The 27,169-nt window shown below is 38.1% G+C and overlaps 2 protein-coding genes across 3 annotated transcripts in view; one reads left to right on the top strand and one right to left on the bottom strand.

Moving 5' to 3' along the window:
* LOC129459392 (zinc finger protein 429) overlaps window positions 1-26,802 on the top strand; it is a 44,216-nt gene extending 17,414 nt beyond the window's left edge. The window contains exons 2-4 of one of the 2 annotated variants that reach the window (XM_063616339.1): window positions 6,197-6,323; window positions 7,442-7,537; window positions 16,758-26,802. In XM_063616339.1, coding sequence (XP_063472409.1) covers window positions 6,197-6,323; window positions 7,442-7,537; window positions 16,758-18,472 — 1,938 coding nt within the window. In that variant the 3' untranslated portion in view covers window positions 18,473-26,802. The remainder of the gene's footprint in view (window positions 1-6,196; window positions 6,324-7,441; window positions 7,538-16,757) is intronic. The other variant, XM_055236102.2, reaches the window with a different exon arrangement.
* LOC129459384 (zinc finger protein 85-like) overlaps window positions 1-27,169 on the bottom strand; it is a 385,447-nt gene that overhangs the window by 255,966 nt on the left and 102,312 nt on the right.

The following is a 27,169-nucleotide window of genomic DNA, read 5'->3' on the forward strand; positions in this document are numbered from 1 at the left end:
ACACAATAAAAATTCCTCTAAACTACATTAAACTCTTAATTTCTTTATTCCTCTCATCTGTCTATATTTAGCTTTTATTCTATACATTTTATTTTTTAAATATCAATGACAGAGAAACAGAAAAATTAAAATTCTGGGTCCCTTATCTAAATCCTGGGAATTATTAAACACTTAGTACCAGCTCCCAGGGCGTCATGAGGATGAAATCACATAGTATGTTATGCCCATAGTATGTTATGCCCAGCACAGTGCTCTGTAACATACTCTTGAGCACATAGTACCTGCTTAACCAACATTGCATTAGTACCTGTGCACATGCTATTTTTCAAATGCAAACTCATTCAGACACTGCTGCCTTCTAAACGTTTGTTCTGTAAACTTTATTTTACTTTTTTTTTTTTCAGGTTTTTGAGAAGCTAATCTGTTACGTAAAGAGAAGTCTCTTCACTTTGACTTTTTTTTTTCCATAAGTCACTGGTGTACAGGTGGTATTTGGTTACATGCATAAGTTCTTTAGTGGTGATTTGTGAGATTTTGGTGCATCCATCACCCAGGCAGTTTACACTGCACCCATTTGTAGTCTTCTATCCCTTGCCGTGCTCCCACTCTTCCCCCCAAGTCCCCAAAGTCCATTGTACCATTCCTATGCCTTTGTGTTTTCATAGTTTAGCTCCCACATATCAGTGAGAATAGAAAACCTTTTATCTGAGGAATGCAAATCCTCTTGTTAGGTTGGAGCAAAAGTTATTGTGGTTTTACCGTTTAATGTAACAGCAAAAACCACAATTACATTTGCACCAACCTAATAGTTGTCAAACTCAGACATTAAAATGAGAACACAATTATGTCTTTCTCTCCTCTTTGAACTATGTAGTTATCTCTTGAAACTGTTTACTATTGCCACCAGTGGCTATAAATTAAACTAATAGTGCCACGCTGGACACTATAACCCATACTCTAAACCTTAACGATGTATACCCAATTAATAATCAATTTTTTTCTGTAAATAAATAATTTCTGACAGACAACCTTGTATCAGCCCACTTTGGGGTGTCTCTCAGATCCTGCAGGAGCAGTCCGCTTCCTTCAGATGGTCTGTGGGTCCTCTTGGGATTGCTAGTTTGTTCTTGCAGTCAATCTGGAGCTAAAATTCACACTGTGAACCTCCACACACTTCTCTGTCCAAGTCGGAGCTGCAATCTAGTCCTGCCTCCCATCCGCCATGACTGAGCCCATTCCACTTTGGCTCTTTAAGTAAGTAGGCCACCTGTTCTGTAAACTTTAAAGTGTCAGCAAAGAATATGATACTTTAGTGTACAGATGAGTTGTCTTCATTTGTATCAGAAGTTTTTGTGTTGTGACAAGAGTCCTGAGTGGAAGGGACTCTGTGCTGTGCCTGCTTTGTCTAATACTAATGATGAGCCCAGGGGGAGTAACATCAGCACTGATGGGACTTGTTTAAAATACCCATTTTGGATCCTTTTCATACCTGCAGAATCACATTATGTAGAATGGGGTCAAAATTACCAAGTGATTTATAAGCTCATTACAGCTTGAGGGGCAATGCTTGGCCAAGTGGTTATCAGCTGGGGTTTCTAATTAGAATTCCACAGTCAATTTGCAAAAATCTGTTTACTTGTGCCCTTTCAACAGGTTCTGTATAGAAGCATCCATGTTGTTTTAATTAAGTGCCTCATGTGATTCTAAGGTGAGGCCAGAATCAAGTATGAAAGCTTCAAGACACATTCATGAGAGTTGTTCCACCTTTGCACTAAAGGATGGTTACAGGGCCTGTTCTGTTTGGGTTTGGTAGGGACAGGGCAGTGCGGTCCATACTGCCAATATTGTAGCAGAAACTGCTGTTTTCTGTGGCAGGGGAGGGCACCTGAGGACAGGAAAGAAGAAATGTATCTCCATGGAGCAGTGCATTGTTCTCTCTAAATGTCCTGTGTTATTAAGAACAGAAATGGGTGGACTTTTTTTGCAAGTCTTGGTTCTTCCGCCTGTGGGTGTGGTGGTAGCAGGTAAACAGGTGCTGCTGACATTTTAAAAGGCATATTCTCAAGATGCAGGTGTAATTTGTTTGGAGAATGTCATCTGAGCAGGAATTTCAGAGAAATTGGAAAAAAAGAATAAATGGCAATTTTTCAGTTAATCATGTCCCAGATCAAGAGCTGTGTCCACTCTGCCTCCTGGACTGTCATGCATTTAGTACTTGCAAGCCTTTACTTCTCTACTTGTATTTTTCCTCCCTAATGAGCTTAACTACTTTTTAAAATTCTTATGATAGTCAAGGGTCTCGGAAAAATATTTCCTTCCTACATACCAGATCTTTCTCTACATTCTCTACATCATAGCTTTTTATATGCCATGCAGAATTCTCACCAAGATTATAAATTAATTTGCAATATTAAAAATGTTCCCTTGTGGCTGTGAAACATGAGGTGTGGGTACTCAAGGTTTCTATTGGGGAAAGGTGGGGGTCCTCAGTAAAGATGGAGAACATGTAATGTTGAGGTTCCATCTGTGTTCTCCATTGGCTTTATGCAGAACAGGATTTTAAAAATGCTTATTTAAACAGGATGGCATTTATTACCCAGAAAGTTCTAAAATACATATATATATATATATTAGGAGGTACCTGTTCTCTAGAGTGCTAAAAAAAGACTACTTTAAGTCACTATTAAAAATTACAGAACACTTGGCCAGTCACTGTGGCTCACACCTGTAATCTTAACACTTTGGGAGGCCGCGGTGGGTGGATAACTTGAGGTCAGGAGTTCAAAACCAGTCTGACCAACATGGTGAAATCCCATCTCTACTAAAAATACAAAAATTAGCCGGGTATGGTGGCAGGCGCCTGTAATCCTAGCTACTGTGGAGGCTGAGGAAAGAGAATCACTTGAACCCAGGAGGTGGAGGTTGCAGTGAGCAGATATCATGCCATTGCACTCCAGCCTAGGGGACAGAGCGAGACTCTGTCTCAAAAAAAAAAGGAAAAAAAAATTTACAGAACCCATGAGTTATCAGTATCTTAAACTTTGAATAAAACTGACTTTTCTTTATGGTTAAATTCAGACTGTAATTTACTTTTAGGTAGCAATATCACATCAGCAAGGCTATGTCTTTCTGTATGCACCAGCGCATCATAAAATTTGTCCTAGTGCAGTTGATGTTAGTGATTCACTTGGTTAAAGAACTCTCTGACAGACTATTTTACTATAGAGTTGATTATTTTTTCTTTATTAACTATCTTTATGCAGCTGATGCCATCACATTTAATCTGGCAGCTGCCCTTCTTCCTTAGGTTTTCTTCACATATATCTGTCTTTGGAAAATGAAAGCTCTCATCTTTGTTTACAGGACAAAAAAACTGGGAAAAACACAGGTTCCTTCATTTACTGAATGTTTGACAAAATATTCTTTTTGGACCAAAAACATTGGCATTACTGGTGAGCTTGTTAGAAATTCAGCAACTCAGACTTTATTCCAGATTTTCTGAAAAAATAATCTGCATTAACAAAATCTTCAGTTCATTGAACACATTAAAATGTGAGAGGTAAATTCTAACTCAACTTGTCTTTTTGATCTGAAAAATATACACAACTCATTCTGTAAGATGTAAACATAAATCAATGTACAAAACTCACAAGCATTCTTGTACACCAGTCAGACAAACAGAGCCAAATCATGAGTGAACTCCCTTTCACAATTACTTCAAAGAGAATAAAATACCTAGGAATCCAACTTACAAGGGATGTGAAGGACCTCTTCAAGGAGAACTACAAACCACTGCTCAATGAAATAAAAGAGGATACAAACAAATGGAAGAACGTTCCATGCTCATGGGTTGGAAGAATCAATATCATGAAAATGGCCATACTGCCCAAGGTAATTTATAGATTCAATGCCATCACCATCAAGCTACCAATGACTTTCTTCACAGAATTGGAAAAAACTACTTTAAAGTTCATATGGAACCAAAAAAGAGCCTGCATCGCCAAGTCAATCCTAAGCCAAAAGAACAAAGCTGGAGGCATCACGCTACCTGACTTCAAACTATACTACAAGGCTACAGTGACCAAAACAGCATGGTACTGGTACCACAACAGAGACATAGATCAATGGAACAGAACAGAACCCTCAGAAATGATGCCGCATATCTACAACTATCTGATCTTTGACAAACCTGACAGAAACAAGAAATGGGAAAGGATTCCCTATTTAATAAATGGTGCTGGGAAAACTGGCTAGCCATATGTAGAAAGCTGAAACTGGATCCCTTCCTTACACCTTATACAAAAATTAATTCAAGATGGATTAAAGACTTAAATGTTATGGATACATATGTAACAAACCTGCACATTGTGCACATGTACCCTAAAACCCTAAAGTATAATAAAAAAAAAAAAAAAAGAAAAAAAAAAAAAGACTTAAATGTTAGACCTAAAACCATTAAAATCCTACAAGAAAACCTAGGCAATACCATTCAGGACATAGGTGTGGGCAAGGACTTCATGTCTAAAACACCAAAAGCAGTGGCAACAAAAGCCAAAATTGACAAATGGGATCTAATTAAACTAAAGAGCTTCTGCACAGCAAAAGAAACTACCATCAGAGTGAACAGGCAGCCTACAGAATGGGAGAAAATTTTTGCAACCTACTCATCTGACAAAGGGCTAATATCCAGAATGTACAATGAACTCCAACAAATTTACAAGAAAAAAAAAACAACCCCATCAAAAAGTGGGCAAAGGACATGAACAGATACTTCTCAAAAGAAGACATTTATGCAGCCAAAAAACACATGAAAAAATGCTCATCATCACTGGCCATCAGAGAAATGCAAATCAAAACCACAGTGAGATAGCATCTCACACCAGTTAGAATGGCCACCATTAAAAAGTCAGGAAACAGCCGGGCGTGGTGGCTCATGCTTGTAATCCCAGCACTTTGGGAGGCCGAGGCGGGCGGATCACGAGGTCAGGAGATCGAGACCATGGTGAAACCCCATCTCTACTAAAAATACAAAAAATTAGCCGGGCGTGGTGGCGGGCGCCTGTAGTCCCAGCTACTCGGAGAGGCTGAGGCAGGAGAATAGCGTGAACCCAGGAGGCGGAGCTTGCAGTGAGCCGAGATCGCGCCACTGCACTCCAGCCTGGGCGACAGAGTGAGACTCCGTCTCAAAAAAAAAAAAAAAAGTCAGGAAACAACAGGTGCTGGAGAGGATGTGGAGAAATAGGAACACTTTTACACTGTTGGTGGGACTGTAAACTAGTTCAACCATTGTGGAAGTCAGTGTGGCGATTCCTCAGGGATCTAGAACTAGAAATACCATTTGACCCAGCCATCCCATTACTGGGTATATACCCAAAGGACTATAAATCATGCTGCTATAAAGACATATGCACACGTATGTTTATTGCGGCACTATTCATAATAGCAAAGAGTTGGAACCAACCCAAATGTCCAACAACGATAGACTGGATTAAGAAAATGTGGCACATATACACCATGGAATACTATGCAGCCATAAAAAATGATGAGTTCATGTCCTTTGTAGGGACATGGATGAAACTGGAAAACATCATTCTCAGTAAACTATCGCAAGGACAAAAAACCAAACACCGCATGTTCTCACTCATAGGTGGGAATTGAACAATGAGAACTCATGGACACAGGAAGGGGAACATCACGCTCCGGGGACTGTTGTGGGGTGGGGGGAGGGGGGAGGGTAGCATTAGGAGATATACCTAATGCTAAATGACGAGTTAATGGGTGCAGCAAAATAACATGGCACATGGATACATATGTAACAAACCTGCACATTGTGCACATGTACCCTAAAACCTAAAGTATAATAATAAAAAAAAAAGATGTAAACATAGCACTCAAAAATGTATGTTTGTATTCATGCCCTTAATTTTATACTTTATCACTTACAAAAATGTCATGTGTACACTGATGTTGTGGATCTTATGCCACTATTTTCTCAAAGTTAGAGAATAGAGAATATTTCTGTTTGTAAATTAGTTTATTGAATAATTTCAGTCACTCATATATGTCAGAAGCAGTTCTTTTACCCTCTCATTTCACCTTGAATTAAATAAAAAATTCTACCCATGGGCACTTGGTAAGTATGTTTCTCTCTCTTTCTTTCTCTCTCCTTCTGTTTGTGTGTATGTGTGTGTTTCAGGGACCATTGACATTTACAGATGTGGCCATAGAATTCTCTCTGGAGGAGTGGCAGTGCCTGGACACAGCACAACAGAACTTATATAGAAATGTGATGTTAGAGAACTACAGAAACTTGATCTTCCTAGGTGAGAATAACTTCAATACACCATTCCTAATATACCTTAAATGTTTCATTTCTCCTCTTTGTAGAATGTTTTTTGGTAATTTATGCTTTGCATAAATAAATTTCAGATTCCTGTTTTTAAAAAAAGTTTGGGGCCAGGCGTCGTGGCTCATGCTTGTAATCCCAGCACTTTGGGAGGCCGAGGCGGGCGGATCATGAGGTCGGGAGATTGAGACCATCCTGGCTAACATGGTGAAACCCCGTCTCTACTAAAAATACAAAAAATTAGCTGGGCACAGTGGCAGGCGCCTGTAGTCCCAGCTACTCAGGAGGTTGAGGCAGGAGAATGGTGTGAACCCGGGAGGCAGAGCTTGCAGTGAGCTGAGATAGTGCCACTGCAGTCCGGCCTGGGCAAAAGAGCGAGACTCCGTCTCAAAAAAAAAAAGAGTTTGGGGATTTGTTCATGTAGAAAAGAATTTCTTCAAGATGTTTTATCTTCACCTGAACTTTCTTTTTTTTTTTTTTTTTTTTTTTTTTGAGACGGAGTCTTGCTCTGTCTCCCAGGCTGCAGTGCAGTGGCGCCATCTCGGCTCACTGCAAGCTCCGCCTCCCGGATTCACGCCATTCTCCTGCCTCAGCCTCTCCGAGTAGCTGGGACTACAGGCGCCCGCCACCACGCCTGGCTAATTTTTTTGTATTTTTATTAGAGACGGGGTTTCACCATGGTCTCGATCTCCTGACCTCGTGATCCGCCCTCCTCGGCCTCCCAAAGTGCTGGGATTACAAGCGTGAGCCACTGCGCCCGGCCTTTCACCTGAACTTTCCATATTCCTGAGCTGATTTGTATTATGTATTCTTGATTAGTGATAATTTCAGGAATTTAGCAGCCTAAAATATTGTTGCCCACACCTGAAAATCTAATTGTCACAATCGATTTTTTATTAAGTAGTACTGGGCAATGAAATTAAGACCCTAAAAATTTTAAATATTTTCTAAAGATTTAGAAATTTCTCTTGTAAATTGCTATTTGGGGATTAATTTACTAGAATATTCTATTACATCCTCTTTACTGAGCACATTACTAAATTGGTAATTACAGAATATAAGCAAGATTCATCTTCTTTATTTTTAATAAAACAGGTATTGCTGTTTCTAAGCCAGACCTAATCACCTGTCTAGAGAAAGAAAAAAAACTCTGCAATATAAAGCGACATGAAATGGTGGATGAACCCCCAGGTAGGTGAGAGTGAACACAACAGACAACACAGATGAGAGGTCCCAAGGCCTAAAAGAAAGCCAGTCCTTACAATGTGATTCGGGAAGCTATGTTTCAAAGAAAATATTTTCTGAAAAACTGTGTTCTGAAAAACTTTCAGCCTGGCACAGTGGTTCACACCTGTAATCCCAGCACTTTGGGAGGCTGAGGTGGACGGCTCACCTGAGGTCAGGAGTTTGAGACCAGCCTGGCCAACATCATGAAACTCCATCTCTACTAAAAATAACAAAAGTTAGCTGGGCATGGTTGTCACATGCCTGCAATCCCAGCTTCTTAGGAGGCTGAGGCAGGAGAATCGCATGAACCTGGGAGGCGGAAGTTGCAGTGAGCTGAGATCGCATCATTGCATTCCAGCCTGGGCAACAAGAGCGAAACTCCATCTCAAAAAAAAAAAAAAAAACACCCGTCTTAGTGACTGCCGTACAGAGCAAAGTCCTGAAGAATATTCACTCTGTCGAAAAATAAAATGGGAGTTAACAACTACCAAAGCCCCTTGTGACAAGCCAACTAAAGGTGGACCCTAGTGCAGACCCTGCAGCCTTGTGACCAAGCTACACCCCCTCTCTACTACAAATCCATAGGGCATCCTAGCACCCTGGGGACCCAACAAAAGATCCTTACCTCTTGAGGCCAGTTTATAAAAAATTGAAGAGGTGTTTGCTTCTTCAAATTCACAGACACCAATGCAAAACTGTATTGTACCCATTGTTAATGCCTCTGTTTTAATATAGCACTGGAAGTATGTGCATAAATATTAGTCAAAAAAATAGAAAATAAGCTGGGCACGGTGGCTAACGCCTATAATCCCAGCACTTTGGGAGGCCGAGGCAGCTGGATCACCTGAGGTCAGGAGTTCCAGACCAGCCTGGCCAACTTGGCAAAACCCCGTCTCTACTAAAAAATACAAAAATTAGTTGACCGTGGTGGCAGGAGCCTGTAATCCTAGCTACTTGGGAGACTGAGGCAGGGAGAATTGCTTGAACCCAGGAGGCAGAGGTTGCAGTGAGCCAAGCTCATGCTACTGCACTCCCCTCCAGCCTGGGTGATGGAGCGAGACTGTCTCAAAAGAAAAAAAAAAAGACATTGAAGTTGAAGACAAGTAAAAAGTTGCTGTTTGTAGATTATGTAATCTTACATTTAAAAAACCATAAACAGTACATTAAAACCTGTCTAAACTAATAAATGCCCTCAGTGTATTAGCAACATACAAAATTAACATACAAGTATAAGTTATGGTTCCATACACTTAAACTATTTGATAGAAGAGAGGAGCCGGGCGCGGTGGCTCACGCTTGTAATCCCAGCACTTTGGGAGGCCGAGGCGGGCGGATCACGAGGTCAGGAGATCGAGACCACGGTGAAACCCCGTCTCTACTAAAAATACAAAAAAAAAAAGCCGGGCGTGGTGGCGGGCGCCTGTAGTCCCAGCTACTCGGAGAGGCTGAGGCAGGAGAATGGCGGGAACCCGGGAGGCGGAGCTTGCAGTGAGCCGAGATTGCGCCACTGCACTCCAGCCTGGGCAACAGAGCGAGACTCTGTCTCAAAAAAAAAAAAAAAAAAAAAAAAAAAAGAAGAGAGGAAGAAAACAATCTTATTTACAATAGCATTAGAATAATAAATTTCTGAAAACAAATAACCAAGGAGGTAAAAAGTATTTACAATTAAAAATATATCAATGAAAGAAATTTAAAAAGATGTAAATTTTAAAATATTTTATATCTATGGATTGAAACAATAAATATTTTTGAAGTGCCATATTATTCAAAGTGATCTATAGATTCAATGAATTCCCAATGAAAATTTCAGTTTTTTTTCACAGAAATGCAGTTTTAAAATTTACATGAAACTACAATAAACTTTGAATAGCCAAAGCAATCTTAAGGAAAAAGAACAAAGCAAAAGAACATCATACTTTATAATGTCAAACTATATTTCAAGACTAAAGTAATACAAACATAATGGAATGTGCAGAAAAATTAACAAAAAAACACTACTGGAACAGAAACCACTACTCTCAAACATTTTAGACATAATACAAAAAGAGAACCTAAAAAGTAGTTTAACAAAGAGTTTTTCAAAATTAGGCAGATACTTGTGTGTCCCCCAAAACAATGAAAAAGCAGTCAGATTATGCAGTATATTATATGCCATGAAGAGGGTTTTGGCTCTCACTGTAAGCTTGAAGAAAGATCACTGAGGGGAAAGTAGAATCCTTAAAAAATATAAAAACATGGGCCGGGCACGGTGGCTCACACTTGTAATCCCAGCACTTTGGGAGGCCGAGGCGGGTGGATCACGAGGTCAGGAGATCGAGAGCACGATGAAACCCCGTCTCTACTAAAAATACAAAAAATTAGCCGGGCGTGGTGGCAGGCGCCTATAGTCCCAGCTACTCGGAGAGGCTGAGGCAGGAGAATGGCGTGAACCCGGGAGGCGGAGCTTGCAGTGAGCCGAGATTGCGCCACTGCACTCCAGCCTGGGCGACAGAGTGAGACTCCATCTCAAAAAAAAAAAAAAAAAAAATATATATATATATATATATATAAAAACGTAAGACAGAAGATGCCTGTATGTGAAAGGATTTTTTTTTTTTTTTTGGAGACGGGGGTCTCGCTTTGTCACCCAGGCTGGAGTGCAGTGGTGCAATCTTGGTTCACTGCAACCTCGGCCTCCTGGGTTCAAGTGATTCTCCTACCTCAGCCTCCCAAGTAGCTGGGACTACAGGCACGTGCCACCACACCTGGCTAATTTTGTATTTTTAGTAGAGACAGGGTTTCACCATGTTGGCCAGGCTGGTCTTGAACTCCTGACAGGTGATCTGCCTGCCTTGGCCTCTCAAAGTGCTAGGATTACAGGCATGATCCACCTTGTCTGGTCCAATTTTTTTTTTTTTTCGTTTTTAAGTATTTGAGAAACATAACATTTTAAAGTAATGGCTGCATTTTTGTTTTCCACAATGAACATGGGTTTCATTTTCATTGCATTATCAACAGATTTGGTGTTTTTAAAAAAATTTACAGTTGCCATTCTTGATGTGAGGTGATTTTGGTTTTCATTGTTATTTTCATTCATATCTCTATAAATTAGTGATCTTGTGTTCTTCTTAAATGCTTTTTGTCCAGTTGTGTATCTTTTTTGATGAAAATTTAATTCAATTATTTTCCCATTTTAAAATCACATTATTCAACTTTATTGTTTAGTTTCAAGAGGTGTTTATATATTCTGAATATTAAATCGTATCACATGTGATTTGCATACATTTTCATCCATTTCCTAAGAGACGTTTTCACTCTATTGAATGTTTTTTCTGATGTGCACAAATTTTTTAGTGCAGTTAAATTTTTCTATTTTCTTTGTTGCTCATGCATTTAATATTGTATCTAAGAAAATGCGGCCAAGTCCAATGTCATGTGTTTCTTCTATATTTTTTTCTAAGGCATTTGTTAGTTGTTGTTGTTTTTTTTTAATATCCAAGTCTTTTATTTAAAATGTTTTTTGTATATGGTTCAAGGAAAGGACCCAACTTTATTTTACCAGTGTCTGTTGTTTTTTTTCGATACAGAGTCTTGCTCTGTTGCCCAGGCTGGAGTGTACTCGTGCAGTCTCAGCTCACTGCAACCTCTGTCTCCCGGGTTCAAGTAATTCTCCTGCCTCAACGTCCCAAGTAGCTGGGATTACAGGTGTATGCCACCACACCTGGCTAATTTTTTTTGTATTTTTAGTAGAGATGGGGTTTCGCCATGTTGGCTAGGCTATATTGATATCCAGTTTCCAATATTATTTTTTAAAGAGATTTTCTTTTCTTTTTTTTTTTTTTTTGAGACGGAGTCTCGCTCTGTCGCCCAGGCTGGAGTGCAGTGGCGCAATCTCGGCTCACTGCAAGCTCCGCCTCCCGGGTTCACGGCATTCTCCTGCCTCAGCCTCTCCGAGTAGCTGGGACTACAGGCGCCCGCCACCACGCCCGGCTAATTTTTTTGTATTTTTTAGTAGAGACGGGGTTTCACCGTGGTCTTGATCTCCTGACCTCGTGATCCGCCCGCCTCGGCCTCCCAAAGTGCTGGGATTACAAGCGTGAGCCACCGCGCCCGGCCCGAGATTTTCTTTTCTCTATTGTGTGCTCATGGCAGTTTTGTGGAAGATAATACACAGAAGGGTTTATTTCTCTGCTGTGTATTCTATTCTTTCATCTTTCATCTGTCTTGTCAGTACCACATTGTTTTTGTTATTGTAGCTTTTAATATGTTTTGAAATCAAAAAGTATAATGCCTCTTTGTTCTTTTTCATGGGTGTTTGGCTATAGTTTATGATCAAATTTTACAATTTTAAACAATATTTCTGTAAAAAACTGTGCTATTGGGATTGTTTAGGGATTATATTAAATGTGTTTATCACTGTTATGTTGTATTGACATATTTGAAAAGATAAATTTTTGACCCCTAAGCAAGAAAATGTTGAAGAGCATGTCCTATTTTCATATGTTTTTGGATTTTCCAGTTTTACTTTTGCTTTTAGTTCCTAGTTTTATTTAATTTTGGCCAGAAAACACAGTGTGTAATTTTGGTCTTTTAAAATTTATTTGTTGTTGTTTTGAGACAGCAGGTTGGAGTACAGTGGCATGATTTTGGCTCAACGCAGCCTCAACCTCCTGGGCTCAAGTGATCCTTCCATTTCAGCTTCCTGAGTAGCTGAGACTACAGACATGGACTACCATGTCTGGCTAGTGCAGTTTTTAATTATTTGTAGGGACAGGATTTCACTATGTTGCCCAGGCCTGGTCTCAAACTTCTGGCTCCAAGTGATCCTTCCACCTTGGTCTCTAATGTGTTGGGATTAAAGGCATAACCCACTGTACCCAGCCAATATTCCTAAATTTAGTAAGACTTGATTTGTGTCCTAACAGAATACACCAGGTGCTAATAAGGATATTTTGCTTTTGACTGGAGAGAATCTCTTGCTTTCAGCTGGAAAGTTGTTGTTGTTGTTTCTTTTTTTTTTTTTTTTTTTGAGACAGAGTCTCACTCTGTCACCCAGGCTGGAGTGCAGTGGCGTGATCTCGGCTCACTGCAAGCTCCACCTTCCGGGTTCTCACCATTCTCCTGCCTCAGCCTCCTGAGTAGCTGGGACTGCAGGCATCTGCCACCACGCCTGGCTAATTTTTTGTGTTTTTTCTTTTTTTTTTTTTTTAGTAGAGACAGGGTTTCACCATGTTAGCCAGGATGGTCTCGATCTCCTGACCTTGTGATTCACCCACCTCAGCCTCCCAAAGTGCTAGGATTACAGGCATGAGCCACCATGCCCGGCCTCAGCTGGAAAGTTTTGTTGGAGTCTGTTAAGCCTAGTTGTTCTATAATAATGGTTTGAATGTTTATGTTCTCCAAAGTGGCTGGTTCATTTCATTTTACATAATGTCATTGAGCTTTATCTTTATGGTTGTTAGAATATTTCCTGCTTTCTCAAACGTGGGTGATATTTTAGTATTATAAAAATACTAATTTCAAATTATATCTACTGAATAATTTGCTGACAGAAATTTGCAGTGGTTCACCCATTGGCTTTATTAACAATGTTACAATAATAATGGGTGTGAAAGTGACTCTTCATATGAATATATATGTGAAAGTTTGTATATGTGCTACATTGTATTTGATTAGTCTACTTTTTCACATTGATACTCATGCCAGTTTGTTTTAACTCTGTAGCTTTGTAATGTGTTTTGAAATCAAGAACTGTAATTGCTCCAACATTGTTCCTTTTTTAAAGATTGTTGGGTACTTTGTTGTCTGTCTCTTGATATTTCTTTTACTTTGGGGGTTGCTGTTTCTATTTCTTCAAAAGTGCAATGAGAAATTTGGAAAACATTGCATTAAATCTGTAAATTTACATTGAGTAGTATGAATATCTTCACACTATTAGTTATTTAAACCTTTGAACTAAGCATGCTCAAGAGCTCGAGTGTGTTGCTTAATTACTTTTTTTTTTTTTTTTTGAGATGGAGTCTCACTCTGTCACCCAGGCTGGAGTGCAGTGGCATGATCTCGGCTCACTGTAACCTAATTCCTATATATTTGTGATTTTTTTAGTTTTTTCTATTGTTGTTGTATACTCTCATTCCGTTTTGGTCATAGAAAGTAATCCGTAAGATTTCAGTTTTAAAAAATTTGTTAAGACTTCTTTTTTAGCCTAACAGGTGATCTAGCAAGAAAAATTTTATATGAGCAATTGAGAAATGTGTGTATCCTGGTGTTGTTTAGGAGTGTTCTCTATACCTCTGTTAGGAATAATAGTTTTATATTACCTTAAAGTCCTCTGTTCCCTTACTAATGTTCTCTCTTGTCTTATTATTACAGGAGGTGGGGTATTGAAATATCCTGTGCTAATTATATTGCTTTCTATGTGTTTCTTCAATTCTGTCAGTATTTGCTGCACATATTGGGAACCTAATGTGAGATACACACATGCACACAGACACACACGTACAAATTTGTCATAGGTTCCCAGTGAATGAATCTAGTATTGTTTAATGTTGTTTTTTGTCTCTTTGGAGTTTTAACTTCAAGTACATTTTATAAAATATGAGTTTTTGAAATTAAGTATATTTTATATATAAAATATCACAGTAGCTTGTGTGATATTATTTTGACTTCTCTCATTTGGCTAATATTTACATGAAATTTCTATTTCCATTTTGCCACTTTCAGTCTTTTTTTATCATTAGATCTTCACTGACTTGTAGAAAGGCAAGATGGATCTTGATTTTTAAAATTTTTCCTATAAATTCCTTTATTGAAAATATGTCTCTTGATTGGAAAGTTAAATTTATATATATTTAAATAATTTTCTGAAAGAAAAACACTAATGTTATTTTATTGTTTTATTTGATTTTTGTATCTTTGTCCATCATTTTCTCTTTCTATTTTGCTTTGTATCTTTTTAATTTTTGTATTGATATATGCTTTCATTCTTTTTGTGTTTGTGTGTGTCTGTCTACACAGATGTGTTATTTGTGGTACCTTGGGTATTACCTAAAAGCTCTCAACGATAAAACTACATTTTATTTTGGTAAAACATTAACTTCAGTTACATAAAAAATTCTTCCTCATTACATCGGCCCTCAACTTTGTTATTCATGTTACTAATTATCTTTTTATGTTGTATATTCATTAACAGATTTCTAGAATAATTTCTATGCTTTTATCTTTCTACTTTTAGATAATAATTTAAAATGTTTTGTGCACCATTATGATAATTCTAAGGAATAAAAATATTCTAAGGAATAATTCTAAGGAATAGAATAAAGAATTTTAAGGAATTTGATTTTTGTGTGTGTGCATATCATTCCCAGAAAGTTATGTATTTTTATATGATTGTGTTTTTTTCTTGTATCATGTTATTTTCAGCAGCAGGAACTCCTTTCACCATCTTTGATATATAGGGTGTATGTAGAGTATATACCGTGCCAATATATTTTCTCAGGATTTGATTATTTTGGAATGTGTTTTAATTTGGTAGGACAGTTTTGCTGACTGTATTATATTCACTTAACAGCTGTTTTTTCCCCCAGGACTTTGAGAATACCACACAGTTTACTTGTGACCTGCAATATTCTTGCTGACAAATTCACTGATTATTATATGAGACTATGCTTATATGTGATACATCACTTTTGTCTTGCAGGTTCTAAGATTCTCTTGTCTGTGACTTTTACAATTGTGCTTATATATGTTTTGTTATAAATATCTTCTATGTGTATCCTACTTCGTTGAACTTCATTTTTATATTTTTTTACTTTTATAATTTTTCAGTTATTTTTTATTTTTTATCTCCACAATTTTGTTTTTATGATAATTTTAATATTTTTGTTATCCTCATTTTTCTGATTTTCAGTAGTAGATTATATTCCTATTTTACTCATTTAGTATTCAATTTATCTTAAATTTTAAAAATTGATCTCTACATCTCTATTTTTTAATGGTTTTGCTTTCTAAAAATTTTATAAATTTTTTGATGGGGCCTAATATTTTGTATACATTGTAATCTTTGATTGAGATTTGGACATTTAAAAAAAGCTATCTCTCACAATCTTGATAATGCAGCTTTGTGCTGGCATAGTCTGAAATCAGTTGTCTTGGTTAGAGATTCTGGCAGTCTCTCAAATATGTGGTTAGGATGTGTCTTGTCTGAAACTTTGTTTTTATTTTTTAAAGAAGTGTATTCATGTATCATCCTAATAGTCAGTAATCACTTGCTACACCTGTTCCTGTCTGTGGTACTGCAGTCACTCCACTCCTGTGACATTTACCTTTGGTCTCAGAAGACTCAAACTGTCATTGCAAAGTATACCACTATTTATTTATTTATTTATTTATTTTTCTTTCTTTTCTTTCTTCCTTTCTTCCTTTCCTTTTTTTTTTTTTTTTTTTTTTTTTTTTTTTTTTTTTGACAGAGTTTTGCTCTGTTGTCCAGGCTGGAGTGCAGTGGTACGGTCTCAGCTCACTGCAACCTCTGCTTTCTGGGTTCAAGTGATTCTCCTGCCCCAGGCTTCTGAGTAGCTGGGATTATAGGTGCCTGCCATCATGCCCAGCAATTTTTTCTGTTTTTAGTAGAGACAAGGATTCACCATGTTGGCCAGGCTGGTTTTGAACTCCTGACTTAATGATCTGCCCGCCTTGGCCTCCCAAAATGCTGAGATTACAGGCATGAGCCACCACGCCTGACCAAAGTATACCACCATTTCTTTCAGCAGTTTATGTTATGGGAAGCTAAATCCAGCATCTGGTAGTATCCTAGAAGCAGAAATAAAGATGTGTGTGCCAGTATATTTCTTGTCTTTTAAAAACAAAACCGGGAGTTGGCAATTTACTTCCAAAGGCACTGTGTTTTATTGGGGAACAGGAAGAGCTGTGTTGGGTAAATGTAACAGAAATGTTTTTTATTCTCTGTGACTCTTTGCCTTGTACTCACCTGGGGCATTGCACACATAACTTACTGATAAATTATCCACAAATATATTTTGGTTCGTATGTCTTTGTTACATTTATATGTTTATGAAGAAATTAGAATCTGGTATTTTGCTATGCTGTGTTGCTTATGTAGTTTGTATAACTTTAGAGGTTTTGTTTGTGACATATATATATCTGAGTCTAGTAAGTGAAGTAATTTGTTGTTTTAATTTTATTTTAGTTGTGTGTTCTCATTTTGCTGAAGACTTTCGGCCAGAGCAAGACATAAAAGATTCTTTTGAAAAAGTGACACTGAGGAGATATGATAAACGTGGACATGAGAACTTACAATTAAGAAAAGGCTATAAAACTGTGGGTGATTGTAAGCTATACAAAGTAGGTTATAATGGACTTAACCAATGTTTGACACTTACCCAGAGCAAAATGTATCACTGTGATATATATGTAAAAGTCTTTTATGCATTTTCAAATGCAGATAGATATAAGAGAAGACATACTGGAAAGAAACCTTTCCAGTGTAAAAAATGTGGCAAATCATTTTGCATGCTTTCACAACTAACTCAACATAAGAAAATTCATATTCGAGAGAATACCTACAGATGTAAAGAATTTGGCAATGCCTTTAATCAGTCCTCAGCCCTTACTAACCATAAGAGAATTTATGTTGGTGAGAAACCCTACAGATGTGAAGAATGTGGCAAAGCATTTAACCACTGCTCAACCCTTACTAACCATAAGAGAATTCATACTGGAGAGAAACCCTACAAATGTAAAGAATGTGGCAAAGCCTTTAGCAGGTACTCAACCCTTAGTACCCATAAGAGAATTCATACTGAAGAGAAACCCTACAAATGTGATGAATGTGGCAAAGCCTTTAACCGGTCCTCAACCCTTACTAGCCATAAGAGAATACATACTGGTGAGAAACCCTACAAATGTGAACAATGTGGCAAAGCCTTTAACTGGTCTTCAACTCTTACTAAACATAAGGTAATTCATACTGGAGAGAAGCCCTACAAATGTGAAGAATGTGGCAAAGCTTTTAACCAGTCTTCAAGACTTACTCGACATAAAAAAATTCATACTGGAGAGAAACCCTACGAATTTGAAGAATGTGGCAGAGTTTTTACCTGTTCTTCAATACTTACTCAAGACAAGAAAATTCATACTGGAAAGAAACCCTACAATTGTGAAGAATGTGGCAAAGTTTTTACCTGTTCCTCTACACTTACTAGACATAAGAGAATTCATACTGAAGAGAAACCCTATAAATGTAACGAATGTGGCAAAGCTTTTAACCGGTCCTCACACCTTACTAGTCATAGGAGAATTCATACTGGAGAGAAACCCTACAAATGTGAAGAATGTGGCAAAGCCTTTAAGCAGTCCTCAAACCTTAACAGTCATAAAAAAATTCATACTGGAGAGAAACCCTACAAATGTGAAGAATGTGGCAAAGCTTTTATCTTGTCCTCAAGACTTACTCAACATAAGAAAATTCATACTGGAGAGAAACCTTACAAATGTGAAGAATGTGGCAAAGCTTTTAACCGGTCCTCAAGACTTACTCAACATAAGAAAATTCATACTGGAGAGAAACCCTACAAATGTGAACAATGTGACAAAGCTTTTACCCACTCCTCAAACCTTAGTAGTCATAAGAAAATTCATACTGGAGAGAAGCCCTACAAATGTGAAGAATGTGGCAAAGCTTTTAATCGGTCCTCAAGACTTACTCAACATAAGAAAATTCATACTAGAGAGAAACCTTACAAATGTGAAGAATGTGCCAAAGCTTTTACCCGGTCTTCAAGACTTACTCAACATAAGAAAACTCATAGGCTGGGCGTGGTGTCTCATGCCTGTAATCCCAGCACTTTGGGAGGCCGAGGCAGGCGGATCACGAGGTCAGGAGATCGAGACCATCCTGGCTAACATGGTGAAACCCCGTCTCTACTAAAAATACAAAAAAAAAAAAAAAAAAAAATTAGCCAGGCATGGTGGTGGGCACCTGTAGTCCCAGCTACTCAGGAGGCTGAGGCAGGAGAGTGGCCCGAACCCAGGACGTGGAGCTTGCAGTGAGCCAAGATCACACCACTGCACTCCAGCCTGGGTGACAGAGCCAGACTCCATTTCAAAAAAAAAAAAAGAAAAGAAAATTCATAGGCCTGGTGTGGTGGCTCACGCCTGTAATCCCAGCACTTTGGGAGGCCGAGGCAGGTGGATCACGAGGTCAGGAGTTCAAGACCAGCCTGGTCAACATGGTAAAACCCCATCTCTACTAAAAATACAAAAATTAGCTGGATGTGGTGGCGCATGCCTGTAGTCCCAGCTACTCGGGAGGCTGAGGCAGGAGAATTGCTTGAACCTGGGAGCCAGAGGTTGCAGTGAGCTGAGATCACACTACTGCACTCCAGCCTGGGTGACAAAACAAGACTCTGTCTAAAAATATGTAAATAAGTAAATAGAAAATTCATAGTAGAGAGAAACCTTACAAGTGTGTAGAATGTGGCAAAACTCGTTTTAACCAATGCTGACACCTTATTGCATAGAAAAGCATTTATACCTGAAAAAAGGTGTACAAATTTAAAAAATGTGGAAAAGCCATTAATATCTGTTCACATCTTAACAACAGAGATTTGATACTTTATAGGAGCATTGTAAGTGCAATTACTGTCAAACAATCTTGTAGAAAATATAATCCTTTAATGTTAATGAGACTAGTCTGAGGAAAAACATTACAAATGTAAAGAGGGTTATAGTGCATTTACTTGTATCACAGATCTTGTTGTACACATTTTATACTAGAGGAAAACCCTGAAGCAGTTGCACCAACTTTGTTCAACATCAGAAATTTATATTGGAGAAAAATCCAGCAAGTGTAATAAATTTGGAAAAACTTTTTTTTCCCCAAAAACTATACCTTAGAAAACACTGGAGAGTTTACATTAACATATATTTTTGCATATGGACATATGTATAAAAATTTTAATTCAAAATTGATTTTAAAAAGTCTACATAAATATACATAGATATGTATGATATTTAATACATAGAAAAGTCTACATAAATATCAGAATTTACAGAAGAAATAACTAAGACACAAACACTTGAGACATTAAAGGGCTGAGTATGGAAAATAATCTAAAACTAGTTAAATTATTTGTATATAACTTTTAAAAGAGTAGAAGATATTTTGCAAAGTTATATTCAAAGTGTACTTTTTATTTATTTATTTTTTTGAGAGAGAGTCTCACTTTGGTGCCTACGTTGGAGTTCAGTGGCACAATTTCAGCTTGCTGCCAGCTTCGACTTTTGGGTTCAAGCAGCTCTCCTGCCACAGCCTCCTGAATAGCTGGGAATACAGGCATACACCAGCATGTCTGGCTAATTTTTTTTTTTTTTTTTTGTATTTTTAGTAGAGATGGGATTTCACCATTTTGTCCAGGGTGGTCTCAGACTCCTCATCTCAAGTGATCTGCCCACCTTGGCCCCCCAAAGTGCTGGGATTGCAGCCATGAGCCACTGCACCCAGCCCAAAGTATACTTTTAAAAATATGTATATATATAAAATTTTTGAAAAGTAAATTATGATGTAATTCAAGTATCAGATTACTTCATGCTGTTTCATTGTTCCTATTCACGTGAAAGCATGTGATCAATTATTGCTGCATCACATATAGACTCATTAGGTGGAAATTATGGCCTCTTCTATAAAAAAGTAAGGACATTAAAATCTAAGATGCTTGATGAAAATCTAAGTGGAGAGGCTCTTTGTGGTTAACTTATTGAGTGATGTATGAGGTCGATGTTCAGAGTAATATGCCTCTGTATTACAGTGATAGAAAATATTTTTTAGTTAAAAATTAATTGATAATGAAATTGTAAATCATTTTAGTGATTGAGCTTTTATGTTATAAAATGCAGTATATTTCAAATTTTTTAAATTATGTGTAAATTTGATTTTATTTTTTACCATGTTAAGACTGTTGTGCATTTAATGAAGCATTATTATGCTATCAACTTTAACCTATCCCACATTACTCAAAGGTGTAGGTAAATGATGGTAGCAGTATGGTATTTGGTAACATAGTGGAATAGCATCTCTAGTAATCTCTTTTGCCAGTAGCTTTAACTGGTAGATAAGTTAATATTGTTCCTATAGGTTAAATATTTATCCTTTTTTTGTTAAATTTTTTTCTTATTTTTTTGTGGGTACATAATATGTGTATATATTTATGCAAATCTGGCATATTTTGATACAGGCATATAATATGTAATAATTACATCAGTTACATCAGGGTAAATTATGTAGCCATCACTTGTAACTTTTATCTTTTATAAACAACTCAATTATGCACTTTTAGTTATTTTAAAGTGTACAATTAAATTGCCATTGACTGCATGGTTATTTTTGTGGTCATAAAAAATTTATAAATAAGTATAAATAAAATAAACTCATTTCTGAGTCTTAAATAGATATTTCCAATTATTTGTAATATATTTTTATTTGAACATTTGGCCTCTCTGCCTGCAAAGACACACAGACTTTTAGTTTTGATTTACATAGAGTTAAATATACACATATATGGCTGTAAAGATAAATCTTAGATGTAAGAAAATTATACAGTTATTAAGTGTCTTTGTGTGAATACACCTATTTTTTTTGAAGAAAAGAGCAATATTGGAACAAAAGGAATCGTTTTAATAAGGTTGCTAATTTACTAGAAAACAAAAAACCTCAAAAATGCTGAAAGCAAATCTATACTCTCTTTTTATTGAATTTATTACTGTAAAATTTTATGGCTTATAGTTCAGAATCTCTCCATGCAAATTCTCTGTATTTATTTGCCTGGTATGCTAGGCCCTTAATTTTTTTGTGTGTTTTATATATTTTTTGTTGTATAGTTTATGAAGTATTCATTATGTGAGCTGGTCAGAGATTATAATAAATTTTATAAAATTGAGTAATGCACACAAGATAATTTTTAGATATAATTCAAAAAGTAGTGTATTTACATTTTATTTATTTAGGACATTCCATTTTATTTTATAACTGGAGAACCCTATATAAGCATTTTTTAAAAATTATTGCTTCTTTTCACTTTTATAAGTGACAAGTAAATTTATTAATTGAGTCAATTTTTTCAGCTAAGTACTAGGGAGACTTCATAAGTCATGAGGATGTTTTTATATATAAATGTAGCAAACAAATATGAAAGTACCTCTTGTGTCACAGATGCTCCATAATAAGCCATAAATATTCCTGCTGGAGTTAGTTTGTATTTTCAAGTCAGAGATGAAAAATATCCATGGTGAAGAAATCTTCATGTGACGAAGGCATTTTTGTCTAGGCTGCAAAGCTGACTCTTGCTGAATTTAAAGAGAAATTTTGCTTCTCTTGTTTCTTAATTATCCTGTTTTGTCTTAAGTGTATTCTAAGGTTGTATGCATTACAGTGAACTACAGTCCTTTTACTGTGTTATGGCAACAGTTTTTTCACTATTGTCTTCATTTCACATGGTACTTTGTAGGTTCTAATGAGAAAGTTTTGTTTTATTTTGTTTGAGACGGAGTTTCGCTCTTGTTGCCCAGGCTGGAGTGCAGTAGCACGATCTCTGCTCACTGCAACTTCCACCTCCCGGGTTCAAGCGATTCTCCTGCCTCAGCCTCCTCAGTAGCTGGGATTACAGGTATGCACCACCACGCCTGGCTAATTTTGTATTTTTACTAGAGACGGAGTTTCTCCTTGTTGGTCTGGCTAGTCTCAAACTCCTGACCTCAGGTGATTCACCCAACCCTACCTCCCAAAGTGTTGGGATTGCAGGTGTGAGCCACTGCACCTGGCCAAAAGTTTATTTTTTAATGCACTGAAAAAGTGGTTTTAACTGGAGAATTTGCTTATCAATATAACTTTTGGATTGATAAAATAAGAGGCACACATTTTTCCTGGTTGAGATAATTACATCACTTAGCATTGTCTGTAAAAGAAAAATCTTTATGTATTTATTTTTTTGAGATGGAGTCTCGCTCTTGTCACCCAGGCTGGAGTGCAGTGATGCAATCTTGACTCACTGCAACCTCTGCCTCCTATGTTGCCGAAACCTCCTGAATAGCTGGGATTACAAGCACCCGCCACCATGCCTGGTTAATTTCTGTATTTTAGTAGAGATGGGGTTTCACCCTGTTGGCCAGGCTGGTCTAGAACTCCTGACCTCAGATGATCTGCCTCCCTCAGCCTCCCAAAGTGCTGGGATTGCAGGATTGAGTCACTGTGCCTGGCTGGAAAAATCTATTAGATTCTTACAAAAAGTGTGATAAATAATTTTGTTAGAAACTATCATTTTTTATTCCATTTTTTTGTTTCTTTGTTTTTGTTTTTTTGAGATGAAGTCTTGCTCTGTTGCCCAGGCTGGAGTGTACTGGCAATATCTTGGCTCACTGCAAGTTTCACCTCCTGGGTTCAAGTGCTTCTCCTGCCTCAGCCTCCCAAGTAGCTGGGATTATGGGCATGCGCCATCACATCCACCTAATTTTTGTATTTTTAGTAGAGATGGGGTTTCACCATGTTGTCCAGGCCGGTCTTGAACTCCTGACCTCAAGTGATCCACCTACCTTGTCTTCTGAAAGTGCTAGGATTACATGCATGAGCCACCGTATCTGGCCAGGAACCATCTTTGAAATTAGATTTTTTTTTTTCTTTCGAGACGAGTCTCGCTCTGTTGCCCAGGCTGGAGTTCAGTGGCATGATCTTGCCTCACTGCATCCTCCACCTTCCCGGTTCAACAATTCTCCTGCCTCAGCCTCCCGAGTAGCTGGGATTACAGGCGCTCACCACCACACCCAGCTAATTTTTGTATTTTTTGTAGAGACAGGGTTTCACCATGTTGGTCAGCCTGGTCTCCAGCTCCTGACGTAACGTGCACTCTTTGTGGACACCAGGATGCAAACTCTTTGGAGTCAGCAAGCAAAACGAGAGCAGAACACAACAGCAGGAGACCCAGAGACAGAACATGCATACAGGGTGTGAGGAGGGGAGCTCAGGTCAAATTTCACATTGTTTAGAGAGACAGCAAATTAGAGGAGGAGGAAGGTGATTGGCAGGAGAGACATCTGCAGGGAAAATGTAACCCAGAGATAATTTAAAGTTTTACAAACAAATGAAAAACTATTTTAGGGCAAGTGTAAGGAGGAGGTATTTCAGCAAAACTTAGCATTAGACATAAAATCAAACTAATATGGACTGCAATAATTATTAAAGAAATTTCTATCAACTAGTTGATAAAATCAATGTATACTGCTTGGATCTGTAGTGAACAATATTTGACCACTTTGCAGCATTTACTGACTACAATTTTAGGTAAAAATTACGCTATTAGTATTCCAAATTACTAGAGGGATGGGGAAGGGAAGCTAACAGAAAAGTGGTTCTCAAGGGTATGTTAGTATTGAAGGGTAATTTGTAGAGCTTATATGGCTTAGGTTCAAATAGAGAAAGAATGATTTAAAAACAGACGGGGAGAAGAACTAGGCTGTATAAAAAACTGCGGCCGCCGGGCGCGGTGGCTCACACTTGTAATCCCAGCACTTTGGGAGGCCGAGGCGGGCGGATCACGAGGTCAGGAGATCGAGACCACGGTGAAACCCCGTCTCTACTAAAAATACAAAAAATTAGCCGGTTGTGGTGGTGGGCGCCTGTAGTCCCAGCTACTCGGAGAGGCTGAGGCAGGAGAATGGCGTGAACCCGGGAGGCGGAGCTTGCAGTGAGCCGAGATCGCGCCACTGCACTCCAGCCTGGGTGACAGAGCGAGACTCCGTCTCAAAAAAAACAAACAAAAAAAAAAAAAAAACTGCGGCCAGGCACGGTGGCTCAGGCCTGTAATCCCAGCATTTTGGGAGGCCGAGGCGGGTGGATGACCAGAAGTCAGGAGTCCAAGACCAGCCTGGTCAGCATGGTGAAACCCCGTCTCTACTAAAAATACAAAAATTAGCTGGGCGTGTTGGCGCATACCTGTAATCCCAGCTATTCGGGAGGCTGAGGCAGGCGAATTGCTTGAACCTGGGAGGAGGAGGTTGCAGTGAGCTGAGATCACACCATTGCACTCCAACCTGGGCAACAAGAGCAAAACTTCTCAAATGAATGAATGAATGAATTAGCAAATTGAGAGCCCCCAAAGCAGCAGATGGCTGTGAAACTGGATGTTCTAGTACCAAACATAACAAACTGAAAGGACTAATAAAGAGGGGAACAAATTTAAAATAGTTTATGTATCGACTAGTTTATGTATCTAAAAGGTAAAAATTAGGCCAGGAGCGATGCCTCATGCCTATAATCCCAGCACTTTGGGAGGCCGAGGTGGGAGATCACCTGAGGTTGGGATTTCGAGAGTAGCCTGACAAACATGGAGAAACCCCGTCTTTACTAAAAATACAAAAATTAGCTGGGCGTGGTGGCTCATGCCTGTAATCCCAGTCACTCGGGAGGCTGAGGCAAGAGAATCGCTTGAACCCGGGAGGCAGAGGTTGTGGTGAGTGGAGATCATGCCATTGCACTCCAGCCTGAGCAACAAGAGTAAAACACCGTCTCAAAAAAAAAAAGATAAAAATAAAAATTAGGAGTCGATTTCGCCTTATAGTTTAAAACAAATTCATAGTTGTTTTTGTTTTTTTGAGACTCTCACTGTCGCCCAGACTGGAGTGCAGTGGTGCAACCTCGTCTCAATGCAGCCTTCATCTCCTGGGTTCAAGTGATTCTCCTACCTCAGCTTTCTGAGTAGCTGGGATTACAGGCATGCGCTATCACACCCAGCTAATTTGTGTGTATTTAGTAGAGATGGAGTTTCACCATGTTGGCCAGACAGGTCTCAAACTCCTGACCTCAAGTGATCCGCCCACCTTGGCCTCCCAAAGTGCTGGGATTACAGGCGTGAGCCACTGTGCCCAGCAAGAATTTTGTAATGCATTTATCCTGAATATACCTGCTTAGCATAATACCATAATTTTCTACATATGTTTCTAAATACATTTAGGCTTATTTTCTACAAATATTATTCTGGACATCTTATAAATGCTAGGAACACTCTGGAAGACAATGTATTGAGTTTTACAGTATTTCAGGTATTTAATACCTAGAGTATTAAATATTTCTTAATCAAAATCTAATCTCTAAATAATCTATTCAGAAATTTTAGTAGATTCTAATAAAAATATATTCCTGGAATATTTTGTGAGGCACATTATGCAGATTCTGGAAATATTAAGCGAATTAAAGCCTCTAAGCCTTTTGTTGTTGTTGTTGTTGTTGAGACAGAGTCTAGCTCTGTCGCCCAGGCTGGAGTGCAGTGGTACAATCTCGGCTCACTGCAACCTCTGCCTCCTGGGTTCAAGCAATTCTCCTGCCTCAGCCTCCCAAGTAGCTGGGACTACAGGTGTGAGCCACCATGCCTGGCTATTTTTTGGATTTTTAGTAGAAACGGGGTTTCACCATGTTTGCCAGGCTGGTTTCGAACTCCTGACCTCAAGTGATCTGCCCAGCTCCACCTCCCAAAATGCTGGGATTACAGGCATGAGCCACCACTCCCGGCCTCCAAGCCTAAATTTTTTTATTTTCCTGAATGCAATTTAAAAGGGTACTAAGGCTATAAGAACTCAGTCAGACACACACACACACACACACACACAGAAAATATTAATCAGGTAAGTTGTAACCTCAAGTAGGCAAAAACCCAAATTATTTATGAAAAGTTTTCTAGTTTTAATATTTCAATATTCTTCTGAATATTCTACTTTTTGCCATTTTTTTTTGCTTCCATCTTTGCTATATAAATGGATAGCAACACACATCCTATTGTTGAGCTCTTCAAAGAAGCCTTGGGTAGAGAATCTGAAGCCTATTCCAGATTTTTCTTTGAGTGTAGACATCTTTGACAGTTTTCAAATTAAAGAAATATACAGGACAGGCTCGGTGGCTCACATTTGTTATCTTAACACTTTGGGAGGCTGAATCGGGTGGATCACCTGAGGTCAGGAGTTTGAGATCAGCTGGGCCAACATAGTGAAACCCCGTCTCTACTAAAAATATAAAAATTAGCCAGGCGTGGTGGCATGCACCTGTAGTCCCAGCTACTTGGGAGGCTGAGGCAGGAGAATTGGTTAAACCCAGGAGGCGGAGGTTGCAGTGAGCCAAGATAGCACCACTGCACTGCAGCCTGGGAGACAGAGTGAGACTGTGTCTCAAAAAAAACAAAAAAAACTATAAATAGAAATACTCTATTATGTAGGATATATGGTACTGTCTTTATAACAATTATCTTTGCTTCAGTTTTTTAAAATTACTTTTATATTTATTACTAAGTTTGGAAATTTTGTTTACTTATTTTAATTTATTGTCAGCGCAGGCTAATTTCAAACTGTAATATTGGAATTAACAGAGTTTTGTAAGGATTTTTGTTTCTGCAAAATGTCCTCAGTGTATGCACAAGTTTTTATATCCTAGAAACAGTGTTCATTAGGGGACTTTTGTGTAAAACTGGTCTTCGACGGGGTTCAAATTGTGGTGTATATATATGTACAAATGTATAGATGATTTTATTTTTTATGTTTTTAAATTTAAATTTTTTATTTTAATTTCTG

This window comes from Symphalangus syndactylus, chromosome 13 (genome assembly GCF_028878055.3).
Source record: "Symphalangus syndactylus isolate Jambi chromosome 13, NHGRI_mSymSyn1-v2.1_pri, whole genome shotgun sequence".
Classification (NCBI taxonomy): domain Eukaryota; kingdom Metazoa; phylum Chordata; class Mammalia; order Primates; family Hylobatidae; genus Symphalangus; species Symphalangus syndactylus.